General features: G+C 43.2%; 1 protein-coding gene across 1 annotated transcript; it reads left to right on the forward strand.

Annotated features, from left to right (window-relative positions):
* The first annotated feature begins 1,239 nt into the window (after positions 1-1,239).
* Positions 1,240-4,056, forward strand: LOC129737747 (uncharacterized). Its single transcript, XM_055728908.1, has one exon. The coding sequence runs from the start codon at positions 1,240-1,242 to the stop codon at positions 4,054-4,056; it is 2,817 nt and encodes a 938-aa protein (XP_055584883.1).
* Positions 4,057-14,812: the final 10,756 nt, after the last annotated feature.

A 14,812-nucleotide genomic window follows, 5' to 3' on the forward strand; every position in this document is an offset into this window, starting at 1 on the left:
CCTGTTAGAAGATTTTGCGCCAATAAGTCGTTTTGCGCTGACAATTTCTTCTTCAGTTAGTTTGCAACCCACTGTGTCTGCTACCCGGTAAAAGATCTGCAACACACTCTCGGTATCATTCATAGGTACACCTAAGAATACAGCGTTTTTAGATAACGATTTCCGTTGTATAGTATCTAATTCCAGCTCAAGACCATCAAGTCGACCTGCAAGTGCAACATTTTGTTGTTTGTAGTTGAACATTTCTTGTTTAAGTTCCTGATTTTCATTTTTTAAGGAAGCCAATTCAGTTTGAAACTCCTTAAGACCGCTATTAAGCATCTCAAACTTCTCGGCTAAAAATTCCTGTGAAGCTTCAATTTGTTTATTGGACTCAATCAGTTGACCTATCTGCATTTGCATTTGTAGCTGTGTTTTCTCGAACGCTATACGCATGGTTGCTGATTCCTGGCGCGACTCACGCACGGCTTGCCCTAAGTCACGCATTTCTTTCAGCAGCTGCTCATTGTCAGTGACTTTCTGGTTTACACGCGAATGTCGATCGAAACAATCGTTAGAACAAAAAAACGGTTGTTTTTTTGCTCTTTGAATTGCGTTTCCACGAAGCTTTTTACACTTAAAGTGAACCGCCCTACTGCAAATGGTGCATTCAATCGTGTTTTTTTGTGGGTTTGGTTCCACTTTATCACACATGAAACATATGGTAGTATTTTCGTCGTCTTCGTTGGCACTCATTTCGAGATCGTTGGCACTCAGCTAGTTCAAAACATAAATGAACACCGTATACTGGAGCACTCACGAGATATGTGTGAAGAAGCTGTCAGTTATACTCCGATCGCCGCGAAACAATGGTCTACGATGTGCGGTGTAATTTTATTTTCCCGATTGTTAAATAAAATAATGTGGTCAAATACCTGGTTCCGTCGGGCGAAATACTTAGCGGTTATAGATCCTGGGCCAGCTGTCAGCTATACTTCCACCGATCCAAGGACTTCCAATAATATCGTAAGTTTTCCATCTCTATTTTGCTCTATTTGTGGGAGCTTATGCAAGATCAACCAATTCCAATTGCTTCTTCTTCTTCCATGACCTAATGCGAACGAGCCCAAAAATCCTAGGTTTTCTGTCAGCCACACAACAGTCAGATCTTCGAATCGTTGTCCATTCTGCGGTGGTGAACCACACTCAGCGTTTAAATGCCAGAAATTCCTGAAGCTGAAACTTCCTGAGCGGCATGAGATGGTGAAACGACATGGACTCTGCTTCAACTGCCTTTCATCGTCGCACATGCTTCGTGCCTGCACCCGTGGGAACTGCCGTCAGTGTCAACACAAGCATCACACCCTGCTGCATCCAGTGAGAGTGAACAGTGCGCCAGTTCCGTACAATCCACAAGTGCCGAATCGACCATCAAATCCCATCAATCAACAACAACAAAAACCACAACCACATGCCCAGAACACGACCACACCTACCCACCAGCGAAGTTCACATTCAAGCTCGTACCCAGTAACACTGCAATGCAACCCACTACACACCACAGACCCTTCCATCGATACACATGCTTTACCTGTTAACACCTACACCTCACTTCATCAAGTTTTTCTTTCCACCGCCTTGGTGCGCGTTACTAATCGCCATGGGAATTTCCTTTTGGCTAGAGCACTTCTAGACTCGTGCTCGGAATATTGTTTTATTACCACGAATCTTTATCAAAAATTGAATCTTGTTGAAGCTTCTAGCTTCCTGACTGTTGCTGGCATTAGTGGTTCGGTGGTTCAGTCCAAAAAACTAGTCAAAGCTACTATTCTTCCGAGAGATCATTGTATTTCGTCCTACGTGGAGATGATTGATCTTCATGTTCTTCCGAAGCTCACTTCTACGCTTCCCACTCAAGCAGTTAGCCTGAATCAGCTGAAAATTCCGGCAGATCTTACTTTGGCAGATCCAGAATTCCACCAGCCAGGACCGATAGACCTCATCATTGGAGCTGAGCACTACTACGATTTGCTTGAGGATGGCCGTAGAAAACTGAACGAGAACGGCCCGACGATGCAGAAAACTGTCTTCGGTTGGGTTATTTCTGGCCGAGTACCCGATATCACCTCAGTTAGTCCACAGTCTGCTGCCTATCCATGCGCAAATGTTGAGCTACGAGATATGGTAACAAGATTTTGGGAGTTGGAATCCTGCTTTTCCAAAAGCTTATTGTCTGTGGAGGAATCTGCTTGCGAGGAGTTGTACGACAAAACGACTTACCGAGATGCAGATCAACGCTACGTAGTTTCATTGCCCAAGAAAGGCTACCTCATCGAAAAACTCGGAGACTCCAGAGCCACTGCACTTCGAAGGCTTGAAGGTCTTGAACGACGTTTAGCGAGGAATTCAGCGTTGAAGCAGCAGTATTTTGAGTTCATCCAAGAATACATCGACATGGGCCACATGATCGAGGTCAAGGAGAAGTCGAATCAGCAGGCATACTATATGCCCCATCATCCTGTTCAGAAACCCGACAGCACCACCACCAAGTTGAGGGTAGTCTTCGATGCTTCTTGTCGAACAACTTCGGGGGTTTCGCTCAACGAGGCACTTATGGTTGGCCCGGTAGTGCAGGACGATCTGCTATCTATCGTTCTTCGGTTCCGGTTTCGCAAAATCGCAATTGTGGCAGATGTTGCGAAAATGTATCGCATGGTGCGCATGAATCCAGCTGATCAACCGCTTCAGCACATCCTGTGGAGATTCTCACCAGAAGAACCTGAGAAGTCGTACCAGATGACAACGGTCACTTACGGAACTGCGTCAGGGCCATACTTGGCGACCAAATCCCTCCAACGTTTGGCCCAGGACGGTGAGAGCAGCTATCCAGCAGCAGCAGTGATCAAGAAGGATGTTTATGTCGATGATCTGATGACAGGAACTGATGACCCAGAAGTAGGTGCCCAGCTGGTATCAGCTGTCAATACTTTGACCAACTCTGCAGGATTCGTTCTTCGGAAATACTGTTCGAATAGTCCTGAAATATTATCGAAAATCTCTCCAGAGCTGCAAGACGAAAGGACAACACTTGAGCTTGATTCGTCGACAGCGACAGTGAAGACGTTAGGATTACTCTGGGAACCATCATCGGACAGCTTCAAATTCGCAGTGCCAGTCTGGAATTCTGATGCTTGCGTCACGAAAAGATCCGTTTTATCCGACATCGCTCGTGTTTTTGACCCTTTGGGATTAATTGGACCAGTAGTTGTTCAGGCAAAAATATTTTTGCAACAAATTTGGAAGCACAAGTCTGATTGGGATGATCCGCTTCCAGACGAAATGAAGATTTTCTGGGAGGAGTACCGCCGCAATTTGATTGCTTTAGAATCGTTTTCTGTGTCCAGGTGGACGGGCTATCTCAACAACTTGACCAGTGTAGAGCTCCACGGTTTCTGCGACGCTTCAGAAGCCGCATATGGAGCATGTATCTACCTTCGCTGTACATCAGATAAAGGGTCAATCACAATCCGGCTTGTCACAGCAAAATCTAAGGTAGCACCCTTAGAAGATTTGGCTCGCAGGAAGAAGAAGCAATCGATTCCCAGATTAGAACTATCATCTGCCCTTCTATTGGCCCACCTGTATGACAAGCTGAGGCCAAGTATTCCATTAACGATCTCTGCGTATTTCTGGACCGACTTCATGATTGTCAAGTACTGGCTCGCTTCACTTCCATCCAGATGGCAATCATTCGTGGGCAACAGAGTGTTGGAAATACAACACATCACCAAAGGCGGAATTTGGAATCACATCTCAGGGACAGAGAACCCAGCAGACATCATCTCCAGAGGCATGAGTCCGGCGCAGCTGCAATACCAGTCACTGTGGCTGGAGGGCCCCAGCTGGTTGAAATTCGATAGATCCGCCTGGCCAACAATCGTTGAACACCCATCAGAAATCGACAACTCCATGCTCGAAGAAAAACCAGCAGCAGCCTTGCCAGTTCAAGCTCATCCACCAAGTTTTATATTCGAATTGCATTCCTTGTTGCGACGAAGCCCTGCAAGCACTAGTTAAATTGTCCCAACGTGAGACGTTTCCCGAGGAGCTGAAAGCTTTGCGTACGAACCACGACATTAGAACATCATCCCCCCTTTCTTCGTTGAATCCTGTACTCGTGGATGGAACAATGCGCGTCGGTGGCCGGCTACGCCACGCTGCTATTTCGAAAGACAGGCGACATCCGTTTATTTTACACCCGAAACATCTGACCAAAACCATCATGCGTCACTATCACCTGAAGAACTTTCATGCGGGACAGCAGCTGTTAGTATCGACAGTTCGCGAGCGATTTTGGCCAATTCACATCGACAGTTTGGCTCGCAAGGTGATATTTGAATACGTGTCATGCTTCCGGAACAAACCCAAGGTGCAGCAACAACTGATAGCAGATCTTCCTCCAGAACGGGTGAATCCGGACTTTGTTTTCAACAAGGTCGGCGTTGATTTGTGTGGTCCCTTCTACATCAAATGTCCAGTTCGGAAAACAGCTCCAATTAAATGCTTCATAGCCATTTACGTTTGCCTGGTGACCAAGGCGGTCCACATGGAAATTGTCGCTGATCTGTCCACCCAATCCTTTCTTGCATCATTCAAGCGGTTCAGCGCTATTCGGAGCACTCCCAAGTTAGTAATGTGCGACAACGCCAAGAACTTCGTCGGCGCTGATCGCGAGCTTCGAGAGTTGAAGCAACTCTTCGTTGACCAACAATTCCAACGCACCATAATCAACGAAGCCGAGGTAGATGGCGTTGACTTCAAATTCATCCCTCCCCGTTCTCCCAACTTCGGAGGCCTATGGGAGGCGGCCGTCAAGTCATTTAAGCGGCATTTTCGTAGAACCATCGGCAACAATCCTCTTACGTACGATGAGCTTCACACCGTAGTCCACCAAATCTCTGCCATCTTGAACTCTCGGCCTCTAACTCCACTTAGCAACGATCCCGACGACTACCAAGCGCTTACTCCGGGACATTTCCTAGTCGGCCGACCCATGACTGCATTTCCGGAGCCTGACCTTCAAGACCTTCCACTAAACAGACTGTCTCTGTGGCAAGAGAAGGAAATGTTCGTGCAGCGGATCTGGCAAAGGTGGTCTACAGAATATCTGTCGAATCTACACAACCGTACTAAGTGGACCAAGAAGCGCAACAACATACACGTCGGAACAATGGTGCTGATTATGGAGGAAAACATGCCGAAACAAAGTTGGTGCCTAGGCCGTGTTATCAACTGCATTCCGGGCCCAGATGGACACGTCCGGGTAGTGCTGGTGAAGACCAAGGAGACCACTCTCAAACGGGGAATTTCGAAGATCTGCGTCCTTCCAATACGGGACAACTTCGACGAACTACCATCGCAGGAGCACTAAGTGCTTTCATCGAGGCGCTGCGGTGTCGCAGAGGTTCCCACATGGGGCCTCCGCTCCCAGTTACGTATTTTTTTATATTATATTTCAAAAAACTTAAGAAATGTTCATCCCCCAGAGTCCCCCCTCCTCGTTCCGGGTCCCGGAACGATCATCGCACGGTCTTCATCGCAGTCACAATCGCCTTTTCGTCAATCGCAGTTGGTTCAGGTCTCAGCATGTAGCTCCCGGTGTTTGGTCCATGTCAACGATACTTTTGTGCCGACTCGGAGCATCCGCTCACCCCAAGAACATACTTCGTCCGTTTATACATCTTTCACAGCAACATGGGAACGACACTATGCTGCATCAACGGCTCGTCCATGCGTCGGATCCACCGCTCGGCATCTGCACCAAGATCGACAGGTCATCGATGGTCTGATCAACCTTTTCGGAGGCCAACGTCGTCGCAGTTGCAGCACGTAGTTGCTAGAGGTAGTCAGGTTCCATTTTTCCGCTCCACCACGATTCCAGTGGTCGTCATCGGTGATGGAGGCACCCAACGGAGGCCAGGAGGCCTCCGTTCCAGGCAAGTTGTGTTTGTGTTCAAAAATTCAAGTGAAAAAGCACCCTCTCATATGTTTCAGCGCGCATCACATCCATTGGGCCACGTGGGCACACGTGGCAGAGGGCGATTCCGAGATGTACCCATCCAGGTCCAGGCAAACAGGTCGAGGTCCGCCAGCAGGTCATCTTTGTCATCCAACATCACACCTTCTTGAAGGCATTTCGAACCAGAACCAGGCATCCAATCATCAACCAACAAGCAAACCCACATCGGTAACTTCAAGTGCACCATAGGGAGGTGGCGGAAGAGCAATCATTCATCAACATCATCACCGAAGAGGTCATCGCAGAAGGCTTCAGCAACAGAATCGAAGAAGAACCATTCTGATCAAGCAAAACGATCAACCATGAAAATTAATCCACCAGTGTATACAGCAGACTCGCGAAATTTATGTATTTTTTAAGCAATTAGAAGTTAGATATGTATAGAGAAAGGTCAGTTTGAACAGAACCGTCAATTAGTTTGCGCAAATTTTAAATTGAAATCCTTATGATTTCAATGGTGGCCGGCATGTTCAGGGGAAAAACTGGCACCACTTAGTGAGTTACCACCCAACATAAATTCTCCTCTCGCGATCTACTACGTTTCCCAGTAGCTCTGTAGAAACATTTTGATTGTTCTTATACTCACCACTAACCCTCAGTATCGTGCTATATACTGGGGAAGCAATAGTATACAACCATTGTCGATCGCGCGCGCATGTTTCTTACACTCGATACTCCGTCGATCAATAAACGTTTCTCGAGTTAGAAAGTTTTTTAATAAAGTGATTGTTTTGCTTCTAAGTCGCGAGTTTGATTAATTAGTGTCCGAAGTTTTCGTCCCCACTTTCCGGTCAAATCCGGGAACAGTGTTGACTTCCTCAACGAAGAAGAGCTCGACTACGAGCTTGACGTCAGGGAAATTCAAATCGAAGAAGGCGCCCAAACCTCTCGGATGAAATCGATCTTACGAGAAACCCTAAAAAGAGAAAAAGGACAAAATGCACTTAGTTCGATCAAATATAATTATGATCCCGCGATTGATTATCAAATATGCTTAGATAAACTTACCTTTTTGAAAAACAGCTTAGAGAAGAACTCGCAACCGGCACAACTAGTTCGAAGCCAGACAACTTTGCTTCATCTTGCCGTCAGATTATCACGATTGCTTGATGTACCCGAAGAACGAATCCAAATAGAATCAAAGAAACTTTTCACTAATGTAATTGATCTACTAAACACTTATTTTTATAGGGATAGCGATGAAAAACTTCAGCCTGGCAAAATAACGTTACATTCACTTTTCGCTACCCCTACAACTTCACTTGATAATATCACATCAAAAATAAACACTGAACAAGAACAAACCAAAGTAGAAGAAGATGATGAGATCGAGAACGATATTACCCAGTGTTTGTCGAGATTAGGTTGCGACACTAGTGCTTATTTCGAAAATCCCAAACAGGAACTTCGCGAAACCATGTTAACTCTTGAACATGAACTTTACGCTCTCAGGCAATTTAAGAGTTCTGTCGAGAATAATCCTCAGAAATTGGTTCCCAGAGTTCCCATACCCCAATCAACACCAGCAAGCATGCCGTGTTTTGGTATCTCAAGCGAAAGTTTTCATCCACCTACCTCGGTTACGAACTCAGTATCAGTTCCCCGAGTGGTGACCACTGTTAGTTCTATTTTGTCTATCCCCACATCTAGTGCGTATTTGCCCACACGACAAACCACTCTCCCAGATAACTATTCAGCAAGTTTTAGTGCGTGTACTCGCAATTCAATTGGAGCATGGCCCTCATCAACGTATTCGAACCCGACATATCTAATACCTCATTTTAGTAATCCAGGTGCATTACCAGCACATAGTCTACCGCATGGTCAAATCTATCCTAGCAGATCTGTTCAGAACATTTTTCCTCCTAATGATCCGGTTGCACCTGCTCACTCAGCTTACCAGCAAATCTCATCTCCCACCGGGTATCCATCGTTTTTTCCATCCACTGCTCTGAACCCGAATAATTTTCAGGAGCAATCGCAGGCACCGAGGCCAGTTTATAGCCACAAATCTCTCCCTGTATCTAAATGGAAGATCAACAAGTACTCAGGAAACGATCAGGGTAGCAACTTGAATGAGTTCTTGGTGCTAGTTCAGCAACTTTCGCTTGCGGAGAGGATCTCCGAGCAGGAATTATTTGACTCTGCTTTTCACCTTTTTACAGGCCCAGCATTAAATTGGTTCATGTCATTAAGCTCAAAAGGGCAGCTCAGAGATTTGTCACATTTAGTGAATGAATTACGAAGAGCATTTGTCCACCCCGAACTGGATTCTCTTGTCCGTTCTAGGGTGTATCTAAGACGTCAACAGCGAAACGAAACGTTTCAAGATTATTTTTTTGATATGGAAAAACTTTTTAGGTCTATGACTTTTCAAATGAGCGAACCAGAAAAATTGAACGTAATTAAACATAATATGCGAGGGGATTATAAAAAGCAAATTTTATGGCAAGTTATCGATACAATTGAAGATTTAGTTGAAGCAGGTAGAAAAATGGATGCTTCAAATTTCTCTCTTTACAATAAAATGTTTGGTTCCGAAAAATTCACCAATGCGATTTCGGAAAGTCCACCCTCATCGAACCCCAAAATTAATATTCCTAGTAACAATAATCAGAATCAACGGCAACAAAAGGACAACAATTTTGTGAATAGATCTGCAAACAACAACCCAAATCGAATTAATCCTTTTAAACCTAAAACAGAAACTTCCGGTAATCTAAAACAATCCAAGACCGTCCCTGGTTCGGAAAACCTGCGCGATGGTTCTTCTAAGAAACCACGATCTTTCGCCGACCTTATTTCCGCACACAAACCCCCAGATTCTGATGAATGTCTTTATTGTCGAAGCAAAAATCATTCTCTAGAAGAATGTCGTTCGAGTCGCGGTTTAATTTGTCGCGTTTGCGGATTTAAAGGATTCGACACACAAAACTGTCCCTTCTGTCGAAAAAACGGGTTGCAGACGATTTAAAACCGCAGATCGTCGACGCGCGCGTAAATTCATCCGAAATATTAACCACCCCATTCGAATTTTGGGAACCCACTCGCGATCAAATGTATAAAAATGAAAACGTTTCAGAAATCTCGTTATCCGAACCCGAAGATAATCTTCCCTACGGTTACGTGAAACTCTATGACCTTCCGGTCAAAGGTTTACTTGATTCAGGGAGTAATTTGTCCCTGATCAATCGGAAAATCTACGAGAAATTGAATCACCCTAAACTTCAACCTTTGAGTACTCCCATTCAATTAAAGACCGCCGGTGGAACCCCTTTAACTATTTTAGGAAAAGTTTATATACCGTATTTGTTCGACGGGAAAATGAAAATTTTGCCCACGCTCGTTGTAGAAGATTTATTTTTAGATTGTATTTTAGGAATGGACTTTTAGAAAAAGTTCAATATTATCCCTACCGTGATCAATGCGCTGCTCTCGAATCCAACTTCGCGTCGTTGAATGAAATACCGTGTACATTATCGGAAACCGAATTAAACGAATTAGAATCGGTAAAAACTTATCTCAAAATTGCAGTCCCGGACGAAATTACGCATACACACGTACTCGAGCATAAAATCGAGATTCAGGAAAATTGGAAAGATAAGCCCGCGATCCGACAATATCCGTACCCCCTATCACCGAAAGTTCAGCAAAAAGTGCACGACGAAGTTAATCGGTTACTTCAAATCGGAATAATTGAGAGATGTCACTCAGATTGGTCTCTAAATATTGTCCCCGTCATCAAGCCGAGCGATAAGGTCCGCCTACACAGTAAACGAAAATTACCGAGTTCGGTAATTTTTTTTACCGAAATCCTAACATGTGTAAATCGTTAAACTGTTCGGTAATTTTTTCGGTAAAAAATAAACGAACATCGGTAAATGAAGAGTCGATTTACCGATGTTCGTTTATTTTTTACCGAAAAAATTACCGAACAGTTTAACGATTTACACATGTTAGGATTTCGGTAAAAAAATTACCGAACTCGGTAATTTTCGTTTACTGTGTACACAGTAAATGAAAATTACCGAATTCGGTAATTTTTTTACCGAAATCCTAACATGTGTAAATCGTTAAACTGTTCGGTAATTTTTTCGGTAAAAAATAAACGAACATCGGTAAATCGACTCTTCATTTACCGATGTTCGTTTATTTTTTACCGAAAAAATTACCGAACAGTTTAACGATTTACACAGTAAACGAAAATTACCGAGTTCGGTAATTTTTTTACCGAAATCCTAACATGTGTAAATCGTTAAACTGTTCGGTAATTTTTTCGGTAAAAAATAAACGAACATCGGTAAATGAAGAATCGATTTACCGATGTTCGTTTATTTTTTACCGAAAAAATTACCGAACAGTTTAACGATTTACACATGTTAGGATTTCGGTAAAAAAATTACCGAACTCGGTAATTTTCGTTTACTGTGTACACACAGTAAATGAAAATTACCGAGTTCGGTAATTTTTTTACCGAAATCCTAACATGTGTAAATCGTTAAACTGTTCGGTAATTTTTTCGGTAAAAAATAAACGAACATCGGTAAATGAAGAGTCGATTTACCGATGTTCGTTTATTTTTTACCGAAAAAATTACCGAACAGTTTAACGATTTACACATGTTAGGATTTCGGTAAAAAAATTACCGAATTCGGTAATTTTCATTTACTGTGCACATGTTAGGATTTCGGTAAAAAAATTACCGAACTCGGTAATTTTCATTTACTGTGTACACAGTAAACGAAAATTACCGAGTTCGGTAATTTTTTTACCGAAATCCTAACATGTGTAAATCGTTAAACTGTTCGGTAATTTTTTCGGTAAAATATAAACGAACATCGGTAAATCGATTCTTCATTTACCGATACTCGTTTATTTTTTACCGAAAAAATTACCGAACAGTTTAACGATTTACACATGTTAGGATTTCGGTAAAAAAATTACCGAACTCGGTAATTTTCGTTTACTGTGTATGTCTTGACGCGCGAAAATTGAACGAGCGCATAGTTCGCGACGCGTATCCGTTACCGCATCCCGGTCGAATATTAGGGCAGTTGCCGCGAGCGCAATTCCTGAGTACCATCGACCTCTCAGAAGCTTTCCTCCAAATACCACTACACCCCGAGTCTCGACGATATACCACTGACCATACTGACTGGACACTCGATTTCGTTTTCTGGATAATTTTTCCAACAGTACGCAATGTCGATTCCAGAGTGCGCATCGATCGATTTGAAGAAATACTATCCCAGTTAGGAAATGTCACCCAACTTTAAACATAAAACACGCAATTTCTACGATAAAATCGGACTTAACAGGACCGTTTTTCCTACAGGGAATTTTTTGTCAAATTTTTCAGGTTCGCCACCTGCCGTCGGTATTGCGAACCTGCAAAATTTGACGACAAAAAATTAGACAGAAAATGGTTGAATTTTTGTTCTAAGTGTCATGTCAGTGTGGTCATTGGATATACCGCGTTTTGCGTTCAGGGTCTTGGAATGTTTAGGTTTACACGACTTATTTACGGTTTAGTAAATTCACCCATGGTTTTATCGAACCTTATGGACACCATTCTAGGACACGGCGAGCTAGAACCTCACGTGTTCGTCTACTTAGATGATATAGTCATCGTAAGTGAGACATTCGACGAGCACGTGAGGCTACTCAAGGAAGTAGCGCGCAGATTATCAGCAGCAAATTTAGCCATCAACATTCAAAAATCCAAGTTCGGAGTGCAAGAATTGCCTTTTCTTGGTTATCTATTGTCGACTCATGGTCTGCGTCCCAACCCCGAAAAGGTTAGAGCGATCGTAGAATATGAACGACCGACCACACTTACCAAATTGCGCCGTTTTCTTGGCATGTGTAATTATTATCGTCGTTTTATAGACGATTTTAGTGGTATTACTTCATCCCTCACAGATTTGCTAAAAACAAAAAGTAAAATACTAGCGTGGAACGAAAGCGCAGAAGAAGCTTTCAGTTCAATTAAAGAGAAACTCATTTCCGCTCCAATTCTTGTCAGCCCTGACTTTTCTCGAGAATTTTGCATACAGACCGACGCCAGCGACGTCGCTGTTGCAGGGATACTCACCCAAGAGCACGACGGTACAGAACGCGTCGTGGCTTACTTTTCCCATAAATTGACTACGCCTCAACGTAACTATCACGCGTGCGAGAAAGAGACGTTAGCGGCTCTTCTTGCAATAGATGCATTTAGATGCTATTTCGAGGGAAGTCATTTCACATTAATAACTGACTCGTCAGCCCTTTCACACATAATGACCACTAAGTGGAAAACTGCGTCGCGTTGTAGTCGTTGGTGTTTGACGCTACAACAATACGACGTTACCATACGCCATCGAAAGGGAAAGGAGATCGTTGTGGCCGACGCTCTGTCGAGAAGCGTCGCAGTAGTGTCTACTCGAAAGACTACTCAGTGGTACACGGACATGTTGCAGAAGGTTGCAGAGTCACCTGATGACTACGTGGACTTTCGCGTAGAAAACGGCCAGCTTCTCAAATTTGTATCCACCCCTAAATTACCCTTCGATCATCGATTCGAGTGGAAACTTGTTCCATCCCCTGATGATCGTGAGCAAATTATTCGTCAGAATCATGACGAAGCGATGCACTTAGGCGTAGATAAAACTACGGAACGCATCAAACAACGGTTTTTCTGGCCACGATTAGCAATCGAAGTCAAAGACTATGTCAGTCGCTGCACCACTTGTAAAGAGGTTAAGGCAGCATGTGTACCGGTAGTTCCGCTGATGGGTGAGCAAAGGATCACTACGCATCCTTGGCAGATTGATTTTATAGGACCCCTCCCCCGTAGTAAAAAGGGTTACCAATATATATTGGTAGTGTTGGATCTTTTCAGCAAAGGGATTATGTTAAGCCCCATGCGTAGAACCGACGGTAGCTCACTTTGTGAGATCATTCGAAATCAATGGTTCTTCCGCAATTCTACTCCCGAGGTTATCATCACAGATAACGGCTCATGCTTTTTATCTAAAGAATTCAAATCGTTATTGTGCAAGTCCAATTTGTAGCCAGTCGGTCGAACAGGGGAAATACTGTGCGCATCTTATTCCGGTGACGATTATACGTCGACTCGGGGAAGCACGTCTCGCTTGAGAACGTGTGTGTGAGAAGTGAGGTGGAATGAGAGAGAGTAAGACGAGATCGATTAGACAATACCGATGTGCCGAGAGAGCCGCGAATGCCGACGTTTATTCTAAAAGACGACATTAGCAATCATCGGCCACACATCTCCCCCCTACACAATAAATTTTTTTTTAAAAAATCACTGTTTTTTTCATCTGAAGTTAAACTCTGATCACATTCCAGTTGATGAACGAGTTGTCAACAAAAATGTATCATTTTTTTGTCCACGTTTTTTACTTATTTCAGCTTTCGGCTTTTCTCTATGCCTTTCACATTGTTCATTTTGATAGTCATTCTATTGGTATTGAAACTCTGTGTTTCTAATTTAAACAACAGATGCATCCACCCCTTGCATAAGGATTGAATAAATTTTTAAATAACAGACCACCGCATTATTCTGACCTTTTTGTTAAACTAACATTATTTTGCTTTTATTTCAAATGCACTTTGGTACACACTAAGATTACTTTTCTTCCGCTCGTGATAACCACTCTTCGAAAGTTGGAAAGTTGATCTATTTTCCTAAAGTTCGAATGGTAACCCTCCTGTAATTTATTGATGCTTAACAGTCCTGAATTGTGGCATGACATATCTACGAGTGCAGAAGAGCTTGTTTCAAACAATCGTTCAAAACCCGGGTCACCAGCGCACTGCATGATTTATGCATGGCTAACTGTTATCGCAAGTGTTTTTTTAGTGCTTCGTATCAATTTTTATTTCTATCTTTATTCCATTTTCAACAGTTTGTTCTGAAAGTAAACAAGGTCTATTGGAAGCTCTATTTATATTCCATTAGTAAATATTACCTCGGATCTACCTTCCCAACGCTTTCAAAGTGGGGAGCCAACTGTCTCAACCCTTTCTGTAAGGCTTCTTGTTCCAACGCTTCCGAAGCTAAAGACCTTCCGTTATAACTTTTTCATTTGGATCTGCTGTTCCAACGGTTTCAAAAATAAAGACCTTCCGTTTCAACTTTTTTAGACCTTTTGTTTGAATCAAAAAATTGTTTAAGTCTTCATTTTATCCTTCTGTGAAAACCGAACATTCCCTTCTTCGCGAGGAAGGGCCAACTCAAGCCCACATGTATGTTGGTCCTCCCGATCCAACGTAACTTCGTTAAGTGAACCTTCAGGACACTCTTCATGTTGGTATTCTCGATCCAACGTTATTTCATAAAGTGAACCTTCAGAACACTCTTCATGTTGGTCCTCCCGATCCAACGTAACTCCATAAAGTGAACCTCCAAAACACTCTTCGTGTTGGTCCTCCCGATCCAACGTAATTTCGTAAAGTGAACTTTCAGAACACTCCTCATGTTGGTCCTCCTGATCCAACGTAATTTCATAAAGTGAACCTTCAAAACACTCTTCGTGTTGGTCCTCCCGATCCAACGTAATTTCGTAAAGTGAACCTCCAGAACACTCTTCATGTTGGTCCTCCTGATCCAACGTAATTTCATAGAGTGAACCTTCAGAACACTCTTCATGTTGGTCCTCCCGATCCAACGTAATTTCATAATGTGAACCTTCGAACACTCTTCATGTTGGTCCTCACGATCCAACGTTGCTCCGTAAAGTGAATCTC

Source organism: Uranotaenia lowii, chromosome 1, assembly GCF_029784155.1.
Source record: "Uranotaenia lowii strain MFRU-FL chromosome 1, ASM2978415v1, whole genome shotgun sequence".
In the NCBI taxonomy this organism is placed as follows: Eukaryota; Metazoa; Arthropoda; class Insecta; order Diptera; family Culicidae; genus Uranotaenia; species Uranotaenia lowii.

Excerpts from the sequence above, each read along its gene's own strand:
- LOC129737747 (XM_055728908.1), top strand. The coding sequence starts at position 1,240 with ATGGTGAAACGACATGGACTCTGCTTCAACTGCCTTTCATCGTCGCAC.